The 19785-nt window shown below is 37.2% G+C and overlaps 2 protein-coding genes across 16 annotated transcripts in view; both read right to left on the bottom strand.

Annotated features, from left to right (window-relative positions):
* The window catches only part of LOC128011145 (E3 ubiquitin-protein ligase UBR4), a 47656-nt gene extending 38829 nt beyond the window's left edge, over positions 1 to 8827 (bottom strand). For 9 of the 15 annotated variants that reach the window (XM_052593272.1, XM_052593276.1, XM_052593277.1 and 6 more), the window contains exons 1-17: positions 8667 to 8827; positions 6552 to 6649; positions 6293 to 6396; positions 6076 to 6205; positions 4800 to 4939; positions 4569 to 4671; positions 4309 to 4450; positions 4099 to 4223; positions 3899 to 4023; positions 3765 to 3824; positions 3160 to 3350; positions 2461 to 2560; positions 2235 to 2372; positions 2026 to 2143; positions 912 to 953; positions 551 to 738; positions 90 to 246 (exon numbers count right to left, since the gene is read on the bottom strand). In XM_052593272.1, the coding sequence (XP_052449232.1) occupies positions 90 to 246; positions 551 to 738; positions 912 to 953; positions 2026 to 2143; positions 2235 to 2372; positions 2461 to 2560; positions 3160 to 3350; positions 3765 to 3824; positions 3899 to 4023; positions 4099 to 4223; positions 4309 to 4450; positions 4569 to 4671; positions 4800 to 4939; positions 6076 to 6205; positions 6293 to 6396; positions 6552 to 6649; positions 8667 to 8791 (2086 nt within the window). In that variant the 5' untranslated portion in view covers positions 8792 to 8827. The remainder of the gene's footprint in view (positions 1 to 89; positions 247 to 550; positions 739 to 911; positions 954 to 2025; positions 2144 to 2234; positions 2373 to 2460; positions 2561 to 3159; positions 3351 to 3764; positions 3825 to 3898; positions 4024 to 4098; positions 4224 to 4308; positions 4451 to 4568; positions 4672 to 4799; positions 4940 to 6075; positions 6206 to 6292; positions 6397 to 6551; positions 6650 to 8666) is intronic. The other 6 variants (XM_052593279.1, XM_052593286.1, XM_052593284.1 and 3 more) reach the window with 2 other exon arrangements.
* A 1172-nt stretch (positions 8828 to 9999) lies between these two features.
* On the bottom strand, positions 10000 to 19458 carry LOC128011947 (ER membrane protein complex subunit 1-like). The gene is made up of 22 exons (XM_052594758.1): positions 19338 to 19458; positions 19046 to 19173; positions 17051 to 17116; positions 16878 to 16971; positions 16669 to 16797; positions 16342 to 16468; positions 15902 to 16057; positions 15666 to 15833; positions 15471 to 15542; positions 15290 to 15388; positions 15105 to 15201; positions 14640 to 14756; positions 13870 to 14069; positions 13639 to 13788; positions 13048 to 13209; positions 12856 to 12975; positions 12643 to 12780; positions 12382 to 12555; positions 12064 to 12274; positions 11848 to 11932; positions 11607 to 11736; positions 10000 to 11263 (listed from the first exon to the last, which is right to left on the bottom strand). Exons 1-22 carry the CDS (start codon positions 19427 to 19429, stop codon positions 11084 to 11086), a joined length of 2895 nt encoding a protein of 964 aa, XP_052450718.1. The 5' UTR covers positions 19430 to 19458; the 3' UTR covers positions 10000 to 11083.
* Between the last annotated feature and the right edge of the window lie 327 nt (positions 19459 to 19785).

Raw genomic sequence — 19785 nt, 5'->3', positions numbered from 1 at the left:
AAAAGGTTACATGTTAGATGAAGCCTAAATGTAATATCAGAGTTAAGAGTAAAAGAAATAAAAATTAAAATAAATAAACCGGAAAAAACCTTTGACATCTTTGTCGACATCCTTGATGATGCTGGCGAGGGTGGCCATGTGCTGCTCTGTGAGGGACACGCTCAGGTAATTACGGATGAAATTGTTTCTGGACTTCAGCATGGAGGTGGTGATGAAGTTCAGTATGCTTGAGGCCAAACTCAAAAACTGGAAGAAACAACATTTTGAATGATTGAAAAAGACTATTTATGTATTTATATAAGAATAATTTGAATGATAAAAAAAATAATGCACTTAAATAGTAAAATACCGAAAATATGATCAGTTTTGAAGTTCTCTCATATCCTTACACTGATTTTGAGCAGCTAAATCAAACTAGTCTTGACTCTGCTTTGACAATGTTGGTTATGAGTTTTGTAACAAATGTGTTTGTAAAGGACAAAAAAAAACATTTAAGTTCTAGCAGCAATGTTAGTCAAAATCAGCACTGCTCTACACATCGTGGCCTTACCAACTCCGGGTCCTTGCGACTAGCCAGGATGTTGCCGTTCTCTGCCGTGTTCAGCTTGCTGGGGCTCTTGAGTCTCGGGGATGTTTCCAGAGGTGGGGGTGGAGGGGGAGGTGGAGGTGCCACCTTCTCTTTACTGGGAGAAATAGTCTCTTCAAACCACAGCCCCAGAATGGGTTCACTATCATCATCTGAAAACACGCCAAGAGCCACGTTCAGCACCGCATTCAATCAAGCCATTGTACTGTATCAAAACATTAGCCATGGAAATAAATCTACTTAAGATCTTGTTACTGTTTAAGAGACACTAAATAGAAGCATAATGAGACACTACGACTCTGACCTAAGACAGAGATCTGCTGACCTGAGAAACAAGCTGCTCTTGTCCTCTCCTGTCTTCTCTCTGCTGAAATAACGGACACTGTCACTAGCTGTGATGGCTGCCATGCAGAGGATGCTTAGCGTGCCACAGTGTTCAGGAACAGGAAGTAAACTGACCTGACTCTGAGCTCTGGGGAGGCCTGACCACTGTCCTTCTACTACAGCGTGCAGTGCTCAGGAACTGCCTAAGAATGTCCCTGAGATTCCTCAGCCCTGACACTAGCTCAGTAAACCACAAGCAAACCCTGACCTCAGCTGCATAGAAAATAACTTGTGCTAATAACATGAAATAAGACTGCTGGGGGAATCTCACAAAAGCTGTCAAGATGTGCACAGGTCATATTTCAATCAACATTATATTTTGCAGAAAGAAAAGGAATAATGCATTTGGACAATATTGTTATGAAAATAGTTAATTTAAACCCACCCTTCCCAACTGTCACCAGCTAACTGTAAATTCAGCATTATAGTAATGTTCAGGTATATGGACTAATAAAAGTAAATATAGAAAAAAAAAAATTGTAAACAAAGAAACAATGAAAATAAATGCATAAAAAATAAATAAAGAATTGTATGTGTTTGACGTCAATGTAATCAAAATAAGCATATTTAAATAACCTTCAATGTAGTCAGCTGTCTACTGTAATGCAAAAATAATTTATTCATTTCTTATTCACGAAATTTCATGCATTTAGTTAACTTCTATGGGGTAAAAAAAATTAAAAAAGGGATAATAGTGTGCATAAAAAAAATACGTTTTTTTAATATAAAATTAAATAAAATACAAAAAAAACTGTGAACATGATCCATTAAAATTTCCATTAAGATATTCTTCAATGGAAACAATTTTCATGAGAAAATTCCCAAAATATGCTTCCTTTTCCGGGAAAAATATGATATTTTTTATTTATTATTATTATGAAATACAACTTTGACATTTTCTGTGGGATTCACCCAGCTAGATATCAATCTAAAGGGGAAATTCACTGTTAAAAGCAACTACTCTGTTTATATGAACTAAATCAACTTCAATGTCTGACCTCACTGTGGCCTTTTTTAACAAGGTTAAATACTGAGAAATCTGCTGTGTTTGCTACCTTGACTGCTGTCCTCTTCTGTGCTGCTGAAGTCATCTTCGTAGTAAGTGTTGGAGTCCGTGGAGGCACTGGCGTCACTGCTGACCGAACCTTTCCTCTGCCGCTGCAGCACACACGCCTGAATCAGGCAGAACCAGAGGCACCACATTCATCAAACACAGCAGACCACTTCCTCATAGCAACCATGTTTAAGTCTTGTGGTCACATACCTTTTTATAGGAGGTGGAGAGCAGCGTGAAGAGCAGATTGGTGAGAGGGACTGAGTCAATGAGTCTCTGCACTCTCTGTATGGACGTGCTCTGGGCCATGATGTTCAGCTCTGCTGGAGGCCCGTCACTGGCCCATCCCTGAAGACAGACAGAAAACAGCTTCACTCATATTCACAACACATAAATGCTCCGGCAGTTTAAAAGAAGCAGATATAGTCAGTCTTACTCGGTGAAGAGCCTCCACTTGCAAGTCCTGGAACAGAGATGTGAGCAGCTTGATTGAATGATTGGCCAGAATGACTGACAGAACCCCAAAACCTTGGTGCCTGATGAGACAAAAGACTTCACATTTACTGACAAGTCATTTTTGTAATAATCTAAAATACACAAAATATGCAACTTTTTTTTTATATTGTTTGGGGTAAATAAAGACAAAAATGACACAATGATACTGTCCTGGTATAAAAATAATTTAGAAAATATACATACATAAATATTTAAAATAATAATAAAAAAAATTATAATATATCATAAAATTGTCAAAAAATAAAAAATAAAAAAAAATTGCAACCTACAACCAGAGAAAAAAAATATTAAAAAAATATATAATTTAATACACATACATACATATACACACACATATACATATATATATATATATATATATTTAAAAAAATTATAATGATTAAGCTGCATTCTCACACATGGAATCAAGATGTAACGAAAATAGGTTGTATCTTTTTAGTCAGTCATCGTACCAAATCACATTTACATTGGAGTCACAAAACTTAATGTCGAATGTTTAAAACGAACATGAAAACACTATTTCTAAGAGCTTGGTACGTGAATTTTACGGCTTTCTTATATTCCACGCACCCACATTCATTAGGTCATCATTTCAAGTACAGGACACTGAGGCACTTACCCTTTCCCTGGGCCAAGTTTAGGAGATCCTGCTCCGTCCTTGGTTCGGGTGACGATGTCTCTGACCCGTAGTGCTGCCAGGGGATCTTTCTCCTTCCCTTTATCAGCCAGGGCCGTGGGGCTCAAGTTCAGTATTAAATACAGACTGTTCAACAGGCACCAGGCACCCAAGAGCTGAAAGTTCTGATAATGCTGTTAAAACAAGAAGCAGGGTTTTAGACACGGGCCGTTCTCATTATTGCTATATGTGTCCCTGGAGCACAAAACCAGTCACTGGGTTATATTTTTAGCAATAGCCAAAAAAAAACAAAAAAAAAAACACATTGTATGGGCCAAAATGATTGGTTTTTCTTTTATGCCAAAAATCATTAGAGATCATGTTCGATTTTCTCAGTATTTAGATTTTTTTTTTTGCACCCTCATATTCCGGATTTTCAAATAGCTGTATCTTGGCCAAATATTGTCTGATCCTAATAAACCATACATCAATGGAAAAAATGTATTCAGTTTTAGATGATGTATACATCTCAATTTAGAAAAACTGACACTTAAGATCGGTTTTGTGGTCCAGGTTCACATATATTCTGTGGCATAGTGTTCACTTACCTCTCCTCCAGCTCTGCGAGAGTCACTGATGGCCTGTCCAATCATCTCATAAATTTCCAGCTGTTCCAGAGGAAAAGTGTAAGATGAGATGTGAACCAAAGACAATAAAACTCATCTTGACTAGTGACACTTACGCATTTCTGCACGATGGTAGCAGCGTCGTTTTCATAGTCTTCCTCCTTGGAGCCAGTGGAGGCTGCACGAAGCTGCAAGCCGCTGCCTACCTGCAGTATGGCCATGCAAGTTGCCACACTCACACCTGAGAGAAAAACACTCCTGAAGCTCTGTGTTTATCTGAACTAGACAAAAGAAGCTTTTTTCGAAATCAACCCACCTGCATAGAGGCAGCTTAGTGCTAAGACAGTCACATCAAGTAGTCTCCCAGGGGTCAAAGGCTCCAGTACAGGCAAGGAAAGTGTGTCCAAGGCCATGGTCACATCAATCACCAGGGAGTGAAAACTGAAACACAGGGAGGAAAAGTCAGGATTACTCCATCTCAACAGATTTAATAAACAGCAGTGATCTGAGGGTGACTTTGCTTTACCCATTTCGGACAGCGGTGGCGTCTGCCACAGTGGCCGGCATGATGAAGAAAGAATTGGCAGATACAGCATCCTGGAAGCGGTTGATATACCGTAAGAAGTAGGGTAGGTTGAGGCACACGCGCAGCAACTTTTCCGAGCCCCCTGTAATGTACGGGATAAACAGAAAGGTTTTCATTGTGTAACACTCAACTTCGTTTCAGCGGGTGGTATTTGAAATCAAACATTTAAGAACCACCGATAAAGTGCAAGTGCAACTCACCTAGTTCTTGTAAACTGGACACATTTTGAGAGATGAAGGCATTCTTCATTTTGGCCTGCGTTGCCTGATCTGTTGTTGTCTGGTCATCACACTCATTCTCACCCTGTAAAACACTTGACATCATGCTTTTGTCCAAAAAATATCTTTGCTTGCTCATAACAAAACAGCAGTAAGCCCAGGTGTGGTCACATGACCGTAAACTCAATCTAAACACTCGTCTAATTCACCCACCTGCATGTGAGCGGATGGAGAGGCCAGCATGGTAATGTCAGGGTTAAAGACCGAGGTCAGCTGATTGAAAAAGTTCATTTGGACTTCTTTTTGTCTGAGTTCCGGGTTAACAGGGGAGGGAAGCTCCTTCTGGTCCTCCACTGCAAAACAAGAGCACCAAAGGCAATTTCAGAATATCAGCAGACAAAATCTCGTCTTTGAGTTAACCATTCTGGACGATCTCGAATCCTCTCTGACAGAGAAAAGAGAACAAAGCTGCCTTTCTGCCAGCCTGGCACCCACAAAGGAAAAAAGGTTAATGCACTCCGTTAACACAATGCTTTGTCTGGACTAATCTTTGCCACCAGTTACTTGCCAAACTGTGCCATGAAGGAGGATGCTATTTAAAAAAAAAATTATTTCATGATTAATTTCTAAGTCTTGATGCACATTTCATGAAATCAAATTAATTGCATTCAAAACTGTGCCCATAAAATGGAATTTATGCACAGGCCTGACTAAAATCCATTCATTTTTAAATCATGTTCCCTTTTTTAATAATTAATTGTTCTAAATTAGCACGCTAAAAGAATGTCTTCCTAATGTGTTAAGGAATTCAATTACTAAACGGAACAGCTCCCTTCTGACTTGATCTAAACGGAGTAAAACTCACAAGAGGCCTATAATTAGCCACAATAATCAAAATGAGCAGCAAAGCAGGCACACAAGAAAATAATGCTTCATTAATTCTTGTGTACAGCAGATAACAAGCTGTAAAGAGGACAAACATATTTATGACACATATGTGTACTGCCTGAACTGCTTCAGCATTGCAAGACAATGTATTAAAGAGAATCTTTAATCTTTAAAATTCCACATTTACACACTATTGGATCTTCAAAACATCATAAAGGTCTCCCTGGTTCGTTAAAACCAGCACAACTAGACCTGTAAGATTTATCTGAGCCAGTCTACACTGGATATTATCAGCCTTTAATGACAAGGGAAAAGGGAAAGCAAACAAGAAAATCCTACAAATGAAACACTTTTACCACCTCAAGCTGTTTATTTCTGAATTAATTCAGCTGTGTTGAATTAACAAGCAAGACGAACAACATTCAAATGCACCAAAACACTGCTGCCATCCTGGGTCTATAATATCTAGCTGAATCATAGAGATTACTTCTATAAAGACAGGTCATTACACCAATCCTGACAATTCACCTTGCCTTTACATGAACTAGACAGCTCATTTATCTGGTAACACAGGGCTTTGACAATCTGAAACTGCTCTTACCATCAGAAAGGGTCTTGACAGTTTGGGGTAGTTTGGCTGACTTCATCATTGCAGTAAAGGTGATGATCTCCGTCCGATCCAATCGACTGCAGCCAGTACAAAGGCCTTTTATTAAGAGGATCAGGTGCTTCTGTGGAGCGGAAGGAGAAAGGAAGTTAGTCTATGAGAAAATGCTATGCTTAAGCAAACAGACAAAACGCCAAGGTTCATCTCTGACCTGAGAGACTGCACATGCTTCATCCGGATTCTCCAGACGGAGCAAAGAGAACTCGATCAGTACTTTACATGCTGCAGCTACTGACAGCAACTGATTTCTGGGGACTGAAATGGGACAGAAAATTGTTATACAAAAAAGGAATCATTTTTAAAAGAAATGTTATACCTGTATATGCCTATATTTAGCTAGAAACATATGGATTTCAGCTAGAAATTAATGAAATGGTAGTTTTAGAATAAAATATCGAAATGGGACATACTTTGTCCACAAACTGTGGTGATGTAATGTGCAGATAGGGCCACAAAAGAGGAGTAGAACGGCTCATACTGTTTATCATGGTGAAGAATCTCAGATTCACTGTAGGGGGGAAAAAAAAGAAGAAGAGGGAAACTAAAGCTATTTTGCTACTGGTTAATAATATTATCTAGTACTTTGCATAATCTGACATAGAAGAAAAAGCTAAATCATTACAGCTAAAGCAAGTTATGTTCTAATTAAAGATTATGAAGACATTGAAATGATCAAATGAAACACTGACCATAAGAATGGAAACATAGATTAAGAATTACTGTTAACTTCATGTTGAAATTCACAAAAGAAGCTAAAATAACTAAATAACTCCCAAAATGTCGATCCGTCCTGCAATCCACATGATTCTTGCAGAGATAAAAATATAAAAACTCTCCTATAGAGAGCATGTAACAACTAGTTAACAATAAAAGGTGAAAATCAAATTCCAAATGCACTAAAGGGAATTTCTTTGTAAGATAAACCCACAGAAGTAGGAATGCGTGATCTTATCTGACAGACTGAACATTTATGGGGAACTTTGCTATTGCTTTCAGATATAAATGTAACAATAACATACAAACATCACAAAAGCTGTTTGAGGTTTTTAAATATTCCTAAAATATCTAGTGATAATTTTCCATCGTGTACCATTGTTATTGTACTACAATTTATATACTATTATATTATTTATGAATATTTTTGAATGAGTTTCAGGGAAAACTCTTTTAGGAAAACTACACATTTCATCTTAATTTTATCCATTAAAAAAAAATGCCACTGGAAATAACAGTCTTTGAACAAATATTCAAACATTCTACACATTGATCACATAAAATGAATCTGAGCCCAGTCAGATGAACACAGACATATGGAAAAGAAACAAACAATCAAACAAAGACTCGATTATTATTAAACCGCTCACATAAACTGGTTTAGTCCAGTATAGGTTGGTAGCTCAATTCATTATCAATCGTGTTACTTTCATTTTTGACTAAGTTGCACTTAGCTCATGCACATCGACAAGACGACAGTTAAAGTTTTTATTTCATAGATTCAGATGGATGGGTTTACTGTTTATTTTAAAGGTCTGGCAGTTGCTTCGCTCTAAATTAAATAATTGATGAACACCACTGTAAATGACAAACACCTTGTTTGTTTGGGAGCACGGTTTCCGTAAAAACGAAACTGATGACTGTACACATATTTACACACAGACCAGCTTTTGAAGTGGACAAAACTAACTTAACCCCATAACAAACTGTAACAGAACTCCGACGTTAGTCCACTTGACCAAAATAGGCTTACAAACAATTAACGAACCATCAGTAACACTAGCACCAGCTGCTAAGTCATGGTTTGCTAGTTAGCAGGCACACCCCCTACATTGCATTAAACTGAACCGACTGTAATCAAAACATTGAGTCTAATGTGGTTGCCGCTGACTGACAGGAAGATTCATCAGGATGACAGTTAAAAAAGACTGAGTATGAGTATTATGAATAGCTCTTGACAGTTGCTAGCAGGCTAACGTTAGCTAGCTTTGGTTGGGGTTAATCGAGGGTGGCTAACATGCTCATTCAGTGTCAACTTATTCACTTCTGACACAAATATAAAATCACTTTATTTAGGTCCGGACCGTCTTGGGATCCTGTGCGTACTTTATAAGAAAGCGGCATTGATAAAATAACAACAAGGCGGGTTATATGAACGTAAAAAAGTGGATCCCCGGCCTGATGATGAAGCAGAATCTGATGTATCTGCAACTGTAAATGCACAAACACTCCGGTTGTGCCTCAAAACACAGCAAGCTGCATTTGTACACGGCACATTTAATCATCACACACAAATCTGGATGATTCAAAATCACTTTTAGCCCCCAAAAGTATTCTTAAAGATAATTTTAAGAATGTTTGGAATCGTCCAAACCCTCTCACGATGCCTCGAAATGCTGTCAGTGTAGTCAGCTGACTAGGTTTTGAGACACAGCCTCAGTGCTGCCATAGCATCACAGCTAATGCAGAGTCACTCAGCAGTTCATTTCAGCCCTGCACGAGCCAACTCAACAAACCAGCGCTCGTCTGACCTGTTTATGATGGATCCTATAAGCTGAGGTAGCTCTTTCGCTTCGAAAGCCGTGTAGGAGGCTGATAAAAGTGGCCGTACGGCTGCGGTCCACTCAGGTTCTCCATCTCCTCCACTCGACGCCATCTTGAGATCCGATATTAGAATCCGAGAGCGGAAATGAGGTTAATCATCAGACGCCAAATAACAGGAACTGTCGTCAGATATAAAAATGAAAAGTCTTGTGTGTTATGGCATGTGCACACGTAAAAGCCTTCTGAGAGAAAATAGGACCGTGTTTAACGTTTTTACTCATGAGTTTAAAATTGTTTATTAACGATTGTGGCCAAACAGCTCGGGAAACATGAGCTTAAAGGGACAGTTCAACCAGTAATTAAATTCTACTTGGTTAAAGGTGCAGTATGTAGGATTTACACAGAGTGGTTGAACTAGGTATTGCAGTCCAAATTCAAAATGTTGGAAAGGATTATTTTCATCCTCAGACTTGACGCACAGGCAGGTTGCCAGATTGACGACATTCAAAGTTATTTTCAAAGGAGAATAACTGACTGTAGCATTGTTTTTCAGATAAACAAGTATGTTAGCTTATCATGTTTCTTAAATATCTGCAAAATATTCTGGTATTTTTATGCTTTAGTAGAGTCTAAATCCTCACCTTTAACTATATCTTTAAAAAAAATTCTTCTGAAACCCTAAAAATAAATGTTAGGTATAATGAGCCTCAATTCACTTTAATTATATTTGGAAAACAGATGAAGCTAGCGGATTGTGACTGACTCGTCAAACAACACAAGGAATCGTAAACTTAACCGAAATTTCACTTTTTGGTGGTTATCACTTTAAAATAGTCCAAAATTAGACCAATTGTACATGCCATCATGTTTAGTCCATGCAATAGAAGTCAACTATAACCAAAATTGTTAGGGTTCCAACAGTCTTCAGAATATCATCTTCAGTGGTCTGCAGTAGAAAAAAAAAAAGTCATTTGAGTTTGGTAACAACATGAGGGCGAGTAAACAACGATAGATTTAGATTTTTGGGCGGCTATCCCTATAATATTTTCCAAAATAATGCAAATTGTAAGCTACATGTCAAAATTCTTTGTTTATACAATTGAAGTCGGTGATAACTAAACTGTTCTGAAGAAGTCAGTAAGTCATACAAGTTGTTACCAAAATAATAATGCGTAAAAGATGATAGAATTTACTTTTCCTTTTTTTGGATGATTGATCCCTTTAATGATGCAACCAGAAAATATTTCAACGGGTATTGCTCAGACTATCCTCAACTGCAGCAGTTCGATCTTATTTTCCAAATGGTTCAAGAGTCTACAATTAGGAATGGGATATTCTTTATTATAGATTAGGCGGAAAAGAACAAATAATTTATGCAGGTTTAAAAAAAGCATTAGGTTTATCATCACCTTAATTGAATGTCTACGGTTTTGTTACAAATATTATTAAATTCATTTTTTTTCTGACATCATTCATTTGCAGCAGCGGGGATGCTTTCAAAATTATGTATATAAACAAGCCTATTATTCATGAAAATCAAGAGTAGAAACATTTTACACAATTGTAAAATCAAAAGGATTTGTAATGCATACAAATCAAAAATCTAAGTATGATATGGCATATTAGGATCTTGCTCATGAATATATCAAGTAAGAACATGGCTCCAAACCATCCAGTGCATTTGACATACCATAAAATAACTACAAAAGACTACCCAAAAACCTTCTATCATTAATGTACAGGAGAAAACTATTTCACAGTTCTCATGTGCACTAGTGTTTTCCATTTCAAATCCTGTACACAAGACAATATATTCTTTAACAGTTCATCACATCATAGCAACTTTAAAACCCATTTAAAACTCATTTTATTTAATCTTTTCATTGATTTAAATAAAAATGGCAGTTCTATTACAATACTCCTTCCCCTCAGTAAAAATTTTCTAAATAACACAATTTCTTCAAAAGGCAGACTCAGACTTACTGAATGAAATCTAAAATGGAAAAAAAAAAAAATTAAAGGGATGGGTATTGTGTTATACCAGGCAAGTCTACTTTTAAATCACATGAGTTATTTTACCCCGAAAGGCACAATAAATAAATTAGACAGTGAATTGTTCAGTGCTGGGGGTGTGTGTGTGTGTTGGGGGGGGGGATGTGGGGGGGGATGTGGGGGGGGTTAGACCTACATCATTACTTCTCGCTCTGAAAAGGGAAAAAACTATCATGGCCGTCTATGCACTTTCATTCAAAACACCACAAGATCTCTAAGACAGCTGGTTGCAAAAATATACCAAACTTATCAAATGATCTTGCAGTTTTGACATGGTCACCAGCTAGTCTCCTGCCATCAATGTGTCGACCACATTGCAGTGAGGGCGAAAGTGAAGTCAACAGGATGAGTCTTATCGCCATGCCCTGTTGAGCAGTTTCACTTCCGCTAGACGTTTGCTGATCATGGTGGCAAAGAAGAGGCCAAAGAGTACGCTGCTGATTAATACATAGTCATAGTCATCCTTAAGGACATCAAATTGCTTGGAGGGGAACACTCTGGTCTGGTAGATGTCAAGACCATATGCAACCACCTACAGGATGAAGAAATTAAATGGATTTTATTCATATAATAAGAATGGCATAGATATTAAGGGAATAGTTCACCCAAAATGAAAATTCTGTCATTAATTACTTACCCAACCTGTTAAGACATTATTTCATCTTCAAAACACAAATTAAGATTTTTGATAAAATCCAAGAGCTTTCTTCGCATTTAAAAAGTATTCTCATAGCTTCATAAAATTACTGTTGAGTAATTAATGACATAAGTTAAATTTTTGGGTGAATATCCCTTTAAATTAAGACAAATCCTACCGAAAATAAGTTATTTAATATTATAAAATAAATAAAAAAGGACTTAACCATCACTCTTACCAAACAGGTTGACTCCAGGCCAGAAGGGGCAGTGTGGATGCCCCTTACTCTTGACACAGTTTGGTTGTAATTTATAAACCACTCGTCACGGATGGGCATTTCTGGAGCATATGGTATGAGGTTTTCCTCCCTAAATGGCGAGACAATAATTTTTCAGCTTGGTTACTCTGCAAGCAAATTGTTAGCCAAAGTCTGAATCGTATGTGATTTTTTCCCAACATAGTATTAGTTGAAAACCTACCGACTCTGGTCTGAGACCACCTCTGGTCTCCGTGGGTCAAGAAACATCTTTGGTAAGGATAAAATGTTACCTGATGGCAGCCCGACTATAAGGTAAAAAGTAACACCCAGAATTTAATATGAGAATACTGATATTTTTCTCTCAAAGCTTTGATCTTATAGATATTAAAATATAAAATAAGAACATTCCTAACTTCTTGATATGCACAATACTAACCAAGAAGGTGTCGGCTGGTGATGCCCTTTTCCGTAAGTGTGGCTTCCAAAGTGCTTATGGGAGCAGGAAAAATGTACGACTGCTGCAGAACCTGAGGTGGATGTGGTCTGTCCAGGGAGCTGAACACTGTGCTGTTATAGAGCTCCGCTCCCTCAAAAAGCTCCAACACAGAAAACTCGTTTCTGCGGAACTTGGAGTTCCAGTACACATACTATAGGGAATAAAAAAAAAAAGTAGTTTTAAATTCTGCACCGTAAACATTTATATCTATCACAGTAATCATAATGGATAAATGGATGGATACATCTGTGCACTTACCACTACCCAGTTTTCAGAGTGTACAAAGTGAACAGGTCCTTTGGCTTTCCGCTGCACCGCTTCATGCACAATACGGCCAGTGACCCCATCAATCAGGAAGATTCCAACAAAGCTCCGCTCCTGATGGGTGTCTGTGCTTTCCGTTATTACAGCCAAGAGATTAGGGTTCAGATACTGCAGAAGAACAACAGGTAGGATATGCAATTAGAAAAGAGTGTAAATACTTTCGCCCGAAAAGAGCAGTCATCGAATCAGCAGTACCTTGTAGAGCACACTACGGTCCCCCATGACTCTGCCCTGGGAATGCACATGTTCATTTGCACGCTTTCCTTTAACAGCCACTATCTTCTGCACCTCAGTGGGGATGACCACCTCCCAGATTAGCTCTGTAGACAAATCCTTAAGGGACAAAATAATTTATGAAAACTAGCATCAAAATTGCTTTACAGCTGCTTTGCATGAATGGACACTAACCTTGCGCAGACGGAAACCTGACAGTTTTCCCTGACTAGAATCCACTAGGTAGAAGAATATGGAGGATGCTGTGTCCTGAAGCTGCTGTAGAATGTTCTTTGTAGATGGAAATGTTGTGACCTGAATGGGAAAATAAATCGGTTCACATTCTCCAAGGAACACAGAAGGTTTGTCAGAAGAATGGAGGCCCACCTTGTACTGGTCATCAATAAGTAGAAGGACTTTAGCATAGTCCTGGTCAATGACAGGCAGCAGCAGGGTCTGAAGGACAGGTCTGGGTAAGGCAGGGACACTAATTTGACTCTTCTTGCCAAAGATGGGATTGAAGACATAGAGGTTTCCAAGACCTGTGTCCTGTCAATACAGTGCATTTTTAAATTTAGAAATGAACAAAGAAATGAATAAAATATACATGAAAAAACATGTAGTATTGAACTTATGAACACTTCACTGTCATAACAGTCAAATGAATGAAAATAAATGGACAAACAAAAAACAAACAAGTAAACAAAAAAAATGCACAAACTAACAAAAACAATTAAACAAAAACAAACCATAATTAAAAAATAATAATAAAAGCAATTGAGCACACAAGCAAATTCACAAACAAGTAAACTAACCAAACAAGCAAATAAACAAATGCACAAATCTGTAAACAAATGAAGCAGCAAATAAACAAATGCAGAAAAGAGAAAACATATGAAAGCAAGTAAACACAAACAGGCAACCAAATAAACAAACAAATAGCTTTAGATTATACAAATGCAAACTTCAAAAGCTTACCTTGTTTTTTATAAGAAGTGTGCACTGTGGAGGATGAGGAAAGTGAGCAGTGGTCCTCTGCACAATGAGTTTGAAAACAGAGTTGGGCTCGATGTTTTCTAAGTACTGCTTCCACAAAATTGTTCCTGATTTACTGTCGATGCCAAAGAGCTGAGGAGAAACACAATAGCCATATGTTAACCGACAAAACAGCTAAAAGAACAAAACAACAGCTGTGCATTCTAAACATACCTTCCCAGAGGCAGTTACCATCACCATCATCTTCTGCAGGTTGAATTCATCCCGAGACAGTGTGTCTATGTTAACCTCATTCTTCACACTGCTCCGGGGCTTTCGGGCATCATAAAAGAGTTTCCAGAGATGGGCCAGCCAGGCCTGCAGCAGGATGAACTGGGAAGAGAGGCGCTTGAGAACCATGGGTAACAGTCCATCTGCAGGCAACAAGAGATCACAGCGATGAGTGACAGAGGTAAATCAACCTCTAAGAAAATAAAATAAAATCACTTCACCTTTTCTTGAGTCAATTCATTGAACAAAAGTTAGAGACACTTGCAAAGACATTACATAAAATAAACATGTGATCAGGAAGAGAAGCAAAATTAAAGGAAGCTTTCTACTTTACCTTGAATGGCTGGATCCAAATGCAGCAAATAAGCAATAGAAAACACATAAGGACATAAATACAAAAACAAATAGCAAGAATGCCATGGAAAATAGGACCGATGAGTGAGACAGGAGTGTTTTTTTGTTTGTTTTGTTTTTGCTTAGCAAGCAAAGCAGCAATGTCACAACACACATTAGCCATACATCATACATACATAACATTTATATCTAGCAAATGTTAAAATCGGCCTTCAAATGACATTTTATGTTACCTTAAGATATCATATTAATCTTTTTCACTTACGCCTAACTGGATTGCTCCAAAATTACAAAATGAAAAATACGACTCTAAACAACATGTAGTAAGTAAACAAAGACATAATAAACAAAGGTTTTACCGGCTTTCTTTCCAAACTCTCCCTCCAGTTCCGCTTGTGTTCCAGTGAATGGCAGATCAACCATCTCCATCGTGACCACATCAGCCAGGGCCTCCTCTCTCATCCAGACCACCCTGCCTACAGTGGGAGACAAAAATCAACTCCCTTGTCTTTTGTAGATTATACTAAGTTGAGGTGAAGCGAAGTTGAATTTTACTTCATATTTTTTTTTACAGATATAGTACAGAGGTCCAGGAGAGAAATCAATCCACTGACTTGTTTAAAGCGAATTGTTTAATTTGATTAAACTTTGAATTTGATAATAATTTTAATGATTTTTTAAAAATATATTTTAAATGCAACATTGCAACATAAATTAATTTTAAGTTAAAGTATTTTGAAACAGCTTTTCTATATTTAATTCCTAGATGAGAATTATTTATTTGTATTTTTAATAAATCCATTTCTCCGTAGTGTAGTTCATACCAGGCTGCTGTAGGAATGTGAGTGTAAGATCTTCCGTCTGCACCATGACTCTGTAGCCCACAGAATCATCTTTCTTCAGAAAGGCGTGGACATATAACTAAAGAACAGACTAGTCAAATTAACCTACATTCAAAATGACTGGCCAACAATCAGTTAAACATATATACTTCAGCATCAGCCCTCACTCTGTTTGGCTTTCCTCCATTAGGGTCCATGTGGTAGATAATGGTGGTGTCAAGGTGCCTCCGCCCTGTGTCAGCACTGAACAGGTTGATGCTGCAAGCCTAGAGTAAGAATAACAACTGATTAAGCCACAAGTGCATACCTAAAAAGACATTTTTGTCTTGTTTTCGAAATGTGACTCACAGTATCATTCTTTGGGGACATCACAGCAGCAACTGTCCTCTCTCCAGATGTGGCAAAAGCAGCCAGATATGACTGAAATATGAAGGACAATGGGCTTTATACTTCGAGTGAAGAATAACCAATAAAACTACTGTAATCAATACAATTTTATGAACTGGATTTGTAAGGAATTTAATGGTTCTGTTTAGTTCTTACTGGATTGAAGTCTCGGAGCGGCACGATGAGGCCGTCTTTGAGTTGCAGCAGGATGTGATGATCTGGACTTAGTTGCAGGAAGAACTCAGAAAGAGGAGGCTGAGCTGGATTGGGTTGAGTGGACGTCAGAACAGGCTGGAATCCAGATGCCACCTCCAAATCTAGCGTCTTTGAAAAGAGGAGCCGCTGTATGAGGAAGCACTATATGTTAAATACAAGTGTAGCAACATCTGTACCTGGAGGTGGATCTGTCTCATTTCAGTCTGTTCTGCAGACTGCAGCAGTAGAGTATAGAGGGACTGCGTGATCTGATCCACACACAGTAGGATCCCTGAGCTGATGACTGTACAGCTGCTCTCCAGGCTTGACATCCATGCGGCTTCAACTGATTTCTGAGGGGGGAAAAAAAGGGTGATTGTATTACCCAAGTAATCTGTCTCTCTCAGTAAGAAAACTCAATATATTTTCCATCTTTTTGCATTATCAAAGTAATCTGAATCTTTAAATAAGAAAAATGCATTGTGTATAATTATTAATTATACATTTAAATGATAAATTACACTGTATTGTGCACCATTATAAATGTTTTTACTGTCTTTATCAATTTAATGCATCCTGCTGAATAAAACCATTCATTTCATAAAAATAAAAATCGGAAAGAAAGTAAACTCTATACCTTGTTCATGATTTCTCCATCTTCAATTTTGTATTCAACAATAACAATATGGGAGTTCGGCACAACTCCAAAAACAAACACCAGTCCATTCCCACCAGAATAAATAGTTTGATACTGAACAGTGTCACTGTAGGATGCAAAAAGATGAATTCACAATACAAATGCAATAAAAAATATATAATAACTGTAATAAGAAGTTGCAAAAAAAAAAAAAAAAAAAAAAAAAATTATATATATATATATATATATATATATATATATATATATATATATATATATATATATATATATATATATATATATATAAATATAATTTATTTTTATCACCTGTCAGGTAGGTTTTCCACCCATATCTGGCTGCCACTTGAAAGGTCGTGGAGCGAGATTGCTGATTTCTTTAGCACAGCAACATACTTCACAAAGTCTTGAACTCCAACTAAAGCAGCAGCCTGAAAGCTGTGGTCAAAAGTGGACACTGTCAGTTTGATGCACCAGTTAATCCTAATACTGTCACAAAATAACACATAACATACAACCTTCCAGTATCAAGTACTGTCTCCCACTTCAGGCCACCGACTGTGGTCTCCCAGGAGCGAAGCAGACGGCCATTTCCAGCAACAACAACAGCATCTAAGAGACAACAAACACAGATTCAGAGGCAAGAAACAAAACCTCATTTCACAACACAAGCTTTTTGTGGCATGCTCACCCTGTCCATACATGAGCAGTGCATCAATATGGCCTTCTGGTCCAGTCTTATCCACATGCCGCCAGACTACAAGAAACAAAAACATTTCACTGACACTGTTAAATTAATGAATCATATAAAATCACTGCTTTTTAATCACCAAGTACACATTACTAGGAAGGTGTATTCTAATATCCATTATTTTTCACTGATAATAATAATACCTTTTAAAATGTTTGTAACTATGATGTAGGCCACATAATAGCATAACTCTTAAATAAAAGTGTTCAACTAGAAATGAAAATACTGTCATCATTTACTCCCCTTGATGTTGTTCCAAACATGCATGAGTTTCCTTTTTCGGCACAACATAAAATAAGATATTCTGAAGAATGTTGGTAACTAAACAGATGCAACTCCAAATGCAACCTTCATTGTGTATGTATATTTATTTATACAGTCCATTTAACAGAAGTCAGTGGAAACTGAAACTGTCTGGGTACCAGCATGCTTCAAAACGTGTTCTTCTGTGTCAAAAGAACACAGAGTTCTTCAAAGTCATAACAGCAAATCATATACAATCACAGAACTGACATTTTTGATTTAACTATCCCTTTAATGAAGCAACCACAAATGATATCAGGATTCATTGCCTAGACATATATATATTAGGGCTGTCAAATGACTAAAATTTTTAATCACATTAATCAGAATTTTCAGTGGATTAATCATGATTAATCACTATTTGCAAATACACCTGAATCCTAACCATTTTTTTTTTCTGAACTGCGTACCAAAGGATAAATAACAGGACACAGATACATAATTTTCATGTATTGATTCATCAATATGTGGTTCTTTTTTTTTCTGAATTTCAAAAGTTTAACATTTACTTAATCAAATTTACCTGACCACTATATCAAACCATGCCATTTAACTACAGGTAGTGTAAGAGTTTTAGGTGAACCTGTGGTTAAATATAGCCACATATCTATGAAATTATGCATAGAGAAACTTGAAAGAATGAACTCAGAAACACAAACATGCGCCCTCTGCACTCTGGGCACTCTTGTTTTTAGGAGGTGTTCATTTGCTCTGCCACAATTCTTTAGGATCGATATTTTCACGTTCTGAAGGCTTCAAGTGCCAGTAAAACCAAGTAAAAATGCATATGCTTTTTCAAACAGCTGTAATTTTCGCTGCATTGCATGTATGCGTTCTGCACATGCACAGTGTGAAACACAGGACGCTATAACAGGAAGAAGCTCCAGCGTATCAACTACCAAAGTCGTCTCTGTTTATCGAGCTTGGCATGAATGTATTTGAGAGTAACTGGGGTAAAACCTTAAGCTTCTTCGGTGTTTTCGTCGCGGCGCTCGCCGCTGTTTGTTTGTTTGCATGCGTGAAATGCGTTAAAAAATTTGACGTAATTAACGACAAACAACTAATTAACGCCGTTAACGCGCTATTTTTGACAGCCCTAATATATATATATATATATAAATATATATATATATATATATATATATATATTAGTTACTCATTGGACATAAGAAATTAGCCTATACCATAACAAAGCTCATCAACTTTTTTTCTAAATGTTGTAAAGGTTTACCAATAAAACAATATCTTTAAAATCAAATAGTTAACCCCCTATAAATGCACAAATTATTTAATTAATTTTTTCTGGTTACATGCTTATTTTTTATAAATGCTTTTTATTGCACATTTGTCCGCTTCAAAAGAAGACAGAAAAAAAATTGATAAATGATGCATCACTTATCAACCATGTAAAAGTTATGTTGTCCAAAAAAGTATAATGATTATGGTTAAGTGTCAAATGGTGGCTTATAACTGTTTTTAGAGCAACACTGTGGGTTGAAATCTGATTAGGGACGCGCATTCTTTCAAAGTCTAATAACCAATAAACGCTTATAGACAGATTCTGACTGCAATTTTTAAATGCCCATATATGATTTAACGCACAATGATAGTCAGATGAGCAGAATGACTTACACAGGTCTCCAGTCCTTGAGTTGAGGGAAGCAAACACGTTCTTGTCAGTTGCCACCAGGAGCTTTTTCGACGCTTGAGAGTGAGTGTCAAACAAGGCGAAGCGCACCTTGCCGATAAACTGTTGCCTCCTGAAAGAGATCGCAAGTAGTTCAGAGAGATGTTAAGACATGAAGACTAGCTGACATCAGTTCGCAGCCTGCTTCAAGTAACATTACCGGCTGAAAAAGTCGCTGAAATCCCACAATGGATTATACGTCAAACCAACACACAGCTATACATTCAGTTTACATACCAATCAAACTTTCCAACTTGGTCTTCAAACACCGCCGATGCAGTATAAAATAAAGACACAGATATTGCTAATCTTACTACGAGCCAAGCCATTGCTGCAGAGGAACAACTCCCACAATGCTTTGCGGTAAAGGACCCAAAGAGCTAACCTTTGATAAAACAATAAAAATGCATCTAGGCATTCTTTCAACCCTAAGAGGTTAGAATTTAGTTTAGTTCTTGATATACAAAAATGTTTTTTAAAAAGTAATTTTTAAACTGCTTTTTAACTGGTGTTAACTGCTGCTCAACATATAACATCAGGCATCCGCTTGAGATGCCTTGATTTAAAATGCTTCTTAAAGGGTCATGAACTATTATAATAATAGGAAAGCTGTTATAAAATATGAGCGATAATTTAAATTGGCGAAAATATGAAGATAACTTGAACGATCTGGATAAGTTGTGTC

The sequence above is a fragment of the Carassius gibelio genome, chromosome B23 (assembly GCF_023724105.1).
Source record: "Carassius gibelio isolate Cgi1373 ecotype wild population from Czech Republic chromosome B23, carGib1.2-hapl.c, whole genome shotgun sequence".
In the NCBI taxonomy this organism is placed as follows: domain Eukaryota; kingdom Metazoa; phylum Chordata; class Actinopteri; order Cypriniformes; family Cyprinidae; genus Carassius; species Carassius gibelio.
This window is presented reverse-complemented; position numbering and strand designations above follow the sequence as displayed.

Coding starts and splice junctions, on each gene's coding strand:
- LOC128011947 (XM_052594758.1), bottom strand. CDS start 19,429: ATGGCTTGGCTCGTAGTAAGATTAGCAATATCTGTGTCTTTATTTTAT. Junction 11,933..12,063: donor CACCAGCCGACACCTTCTTG/GTTAGTATTGTG, acceptor TTTACCTTATAG/TCGGGCTGCCATCAGGTAAC. Junction 11,264..11,606: donor GCCTGGAGTCAACCTGTTTG/GTAAGAGTGATG, acceptor TTCATCCTGTAG/GTGGTTGCATATGGTCTTGA.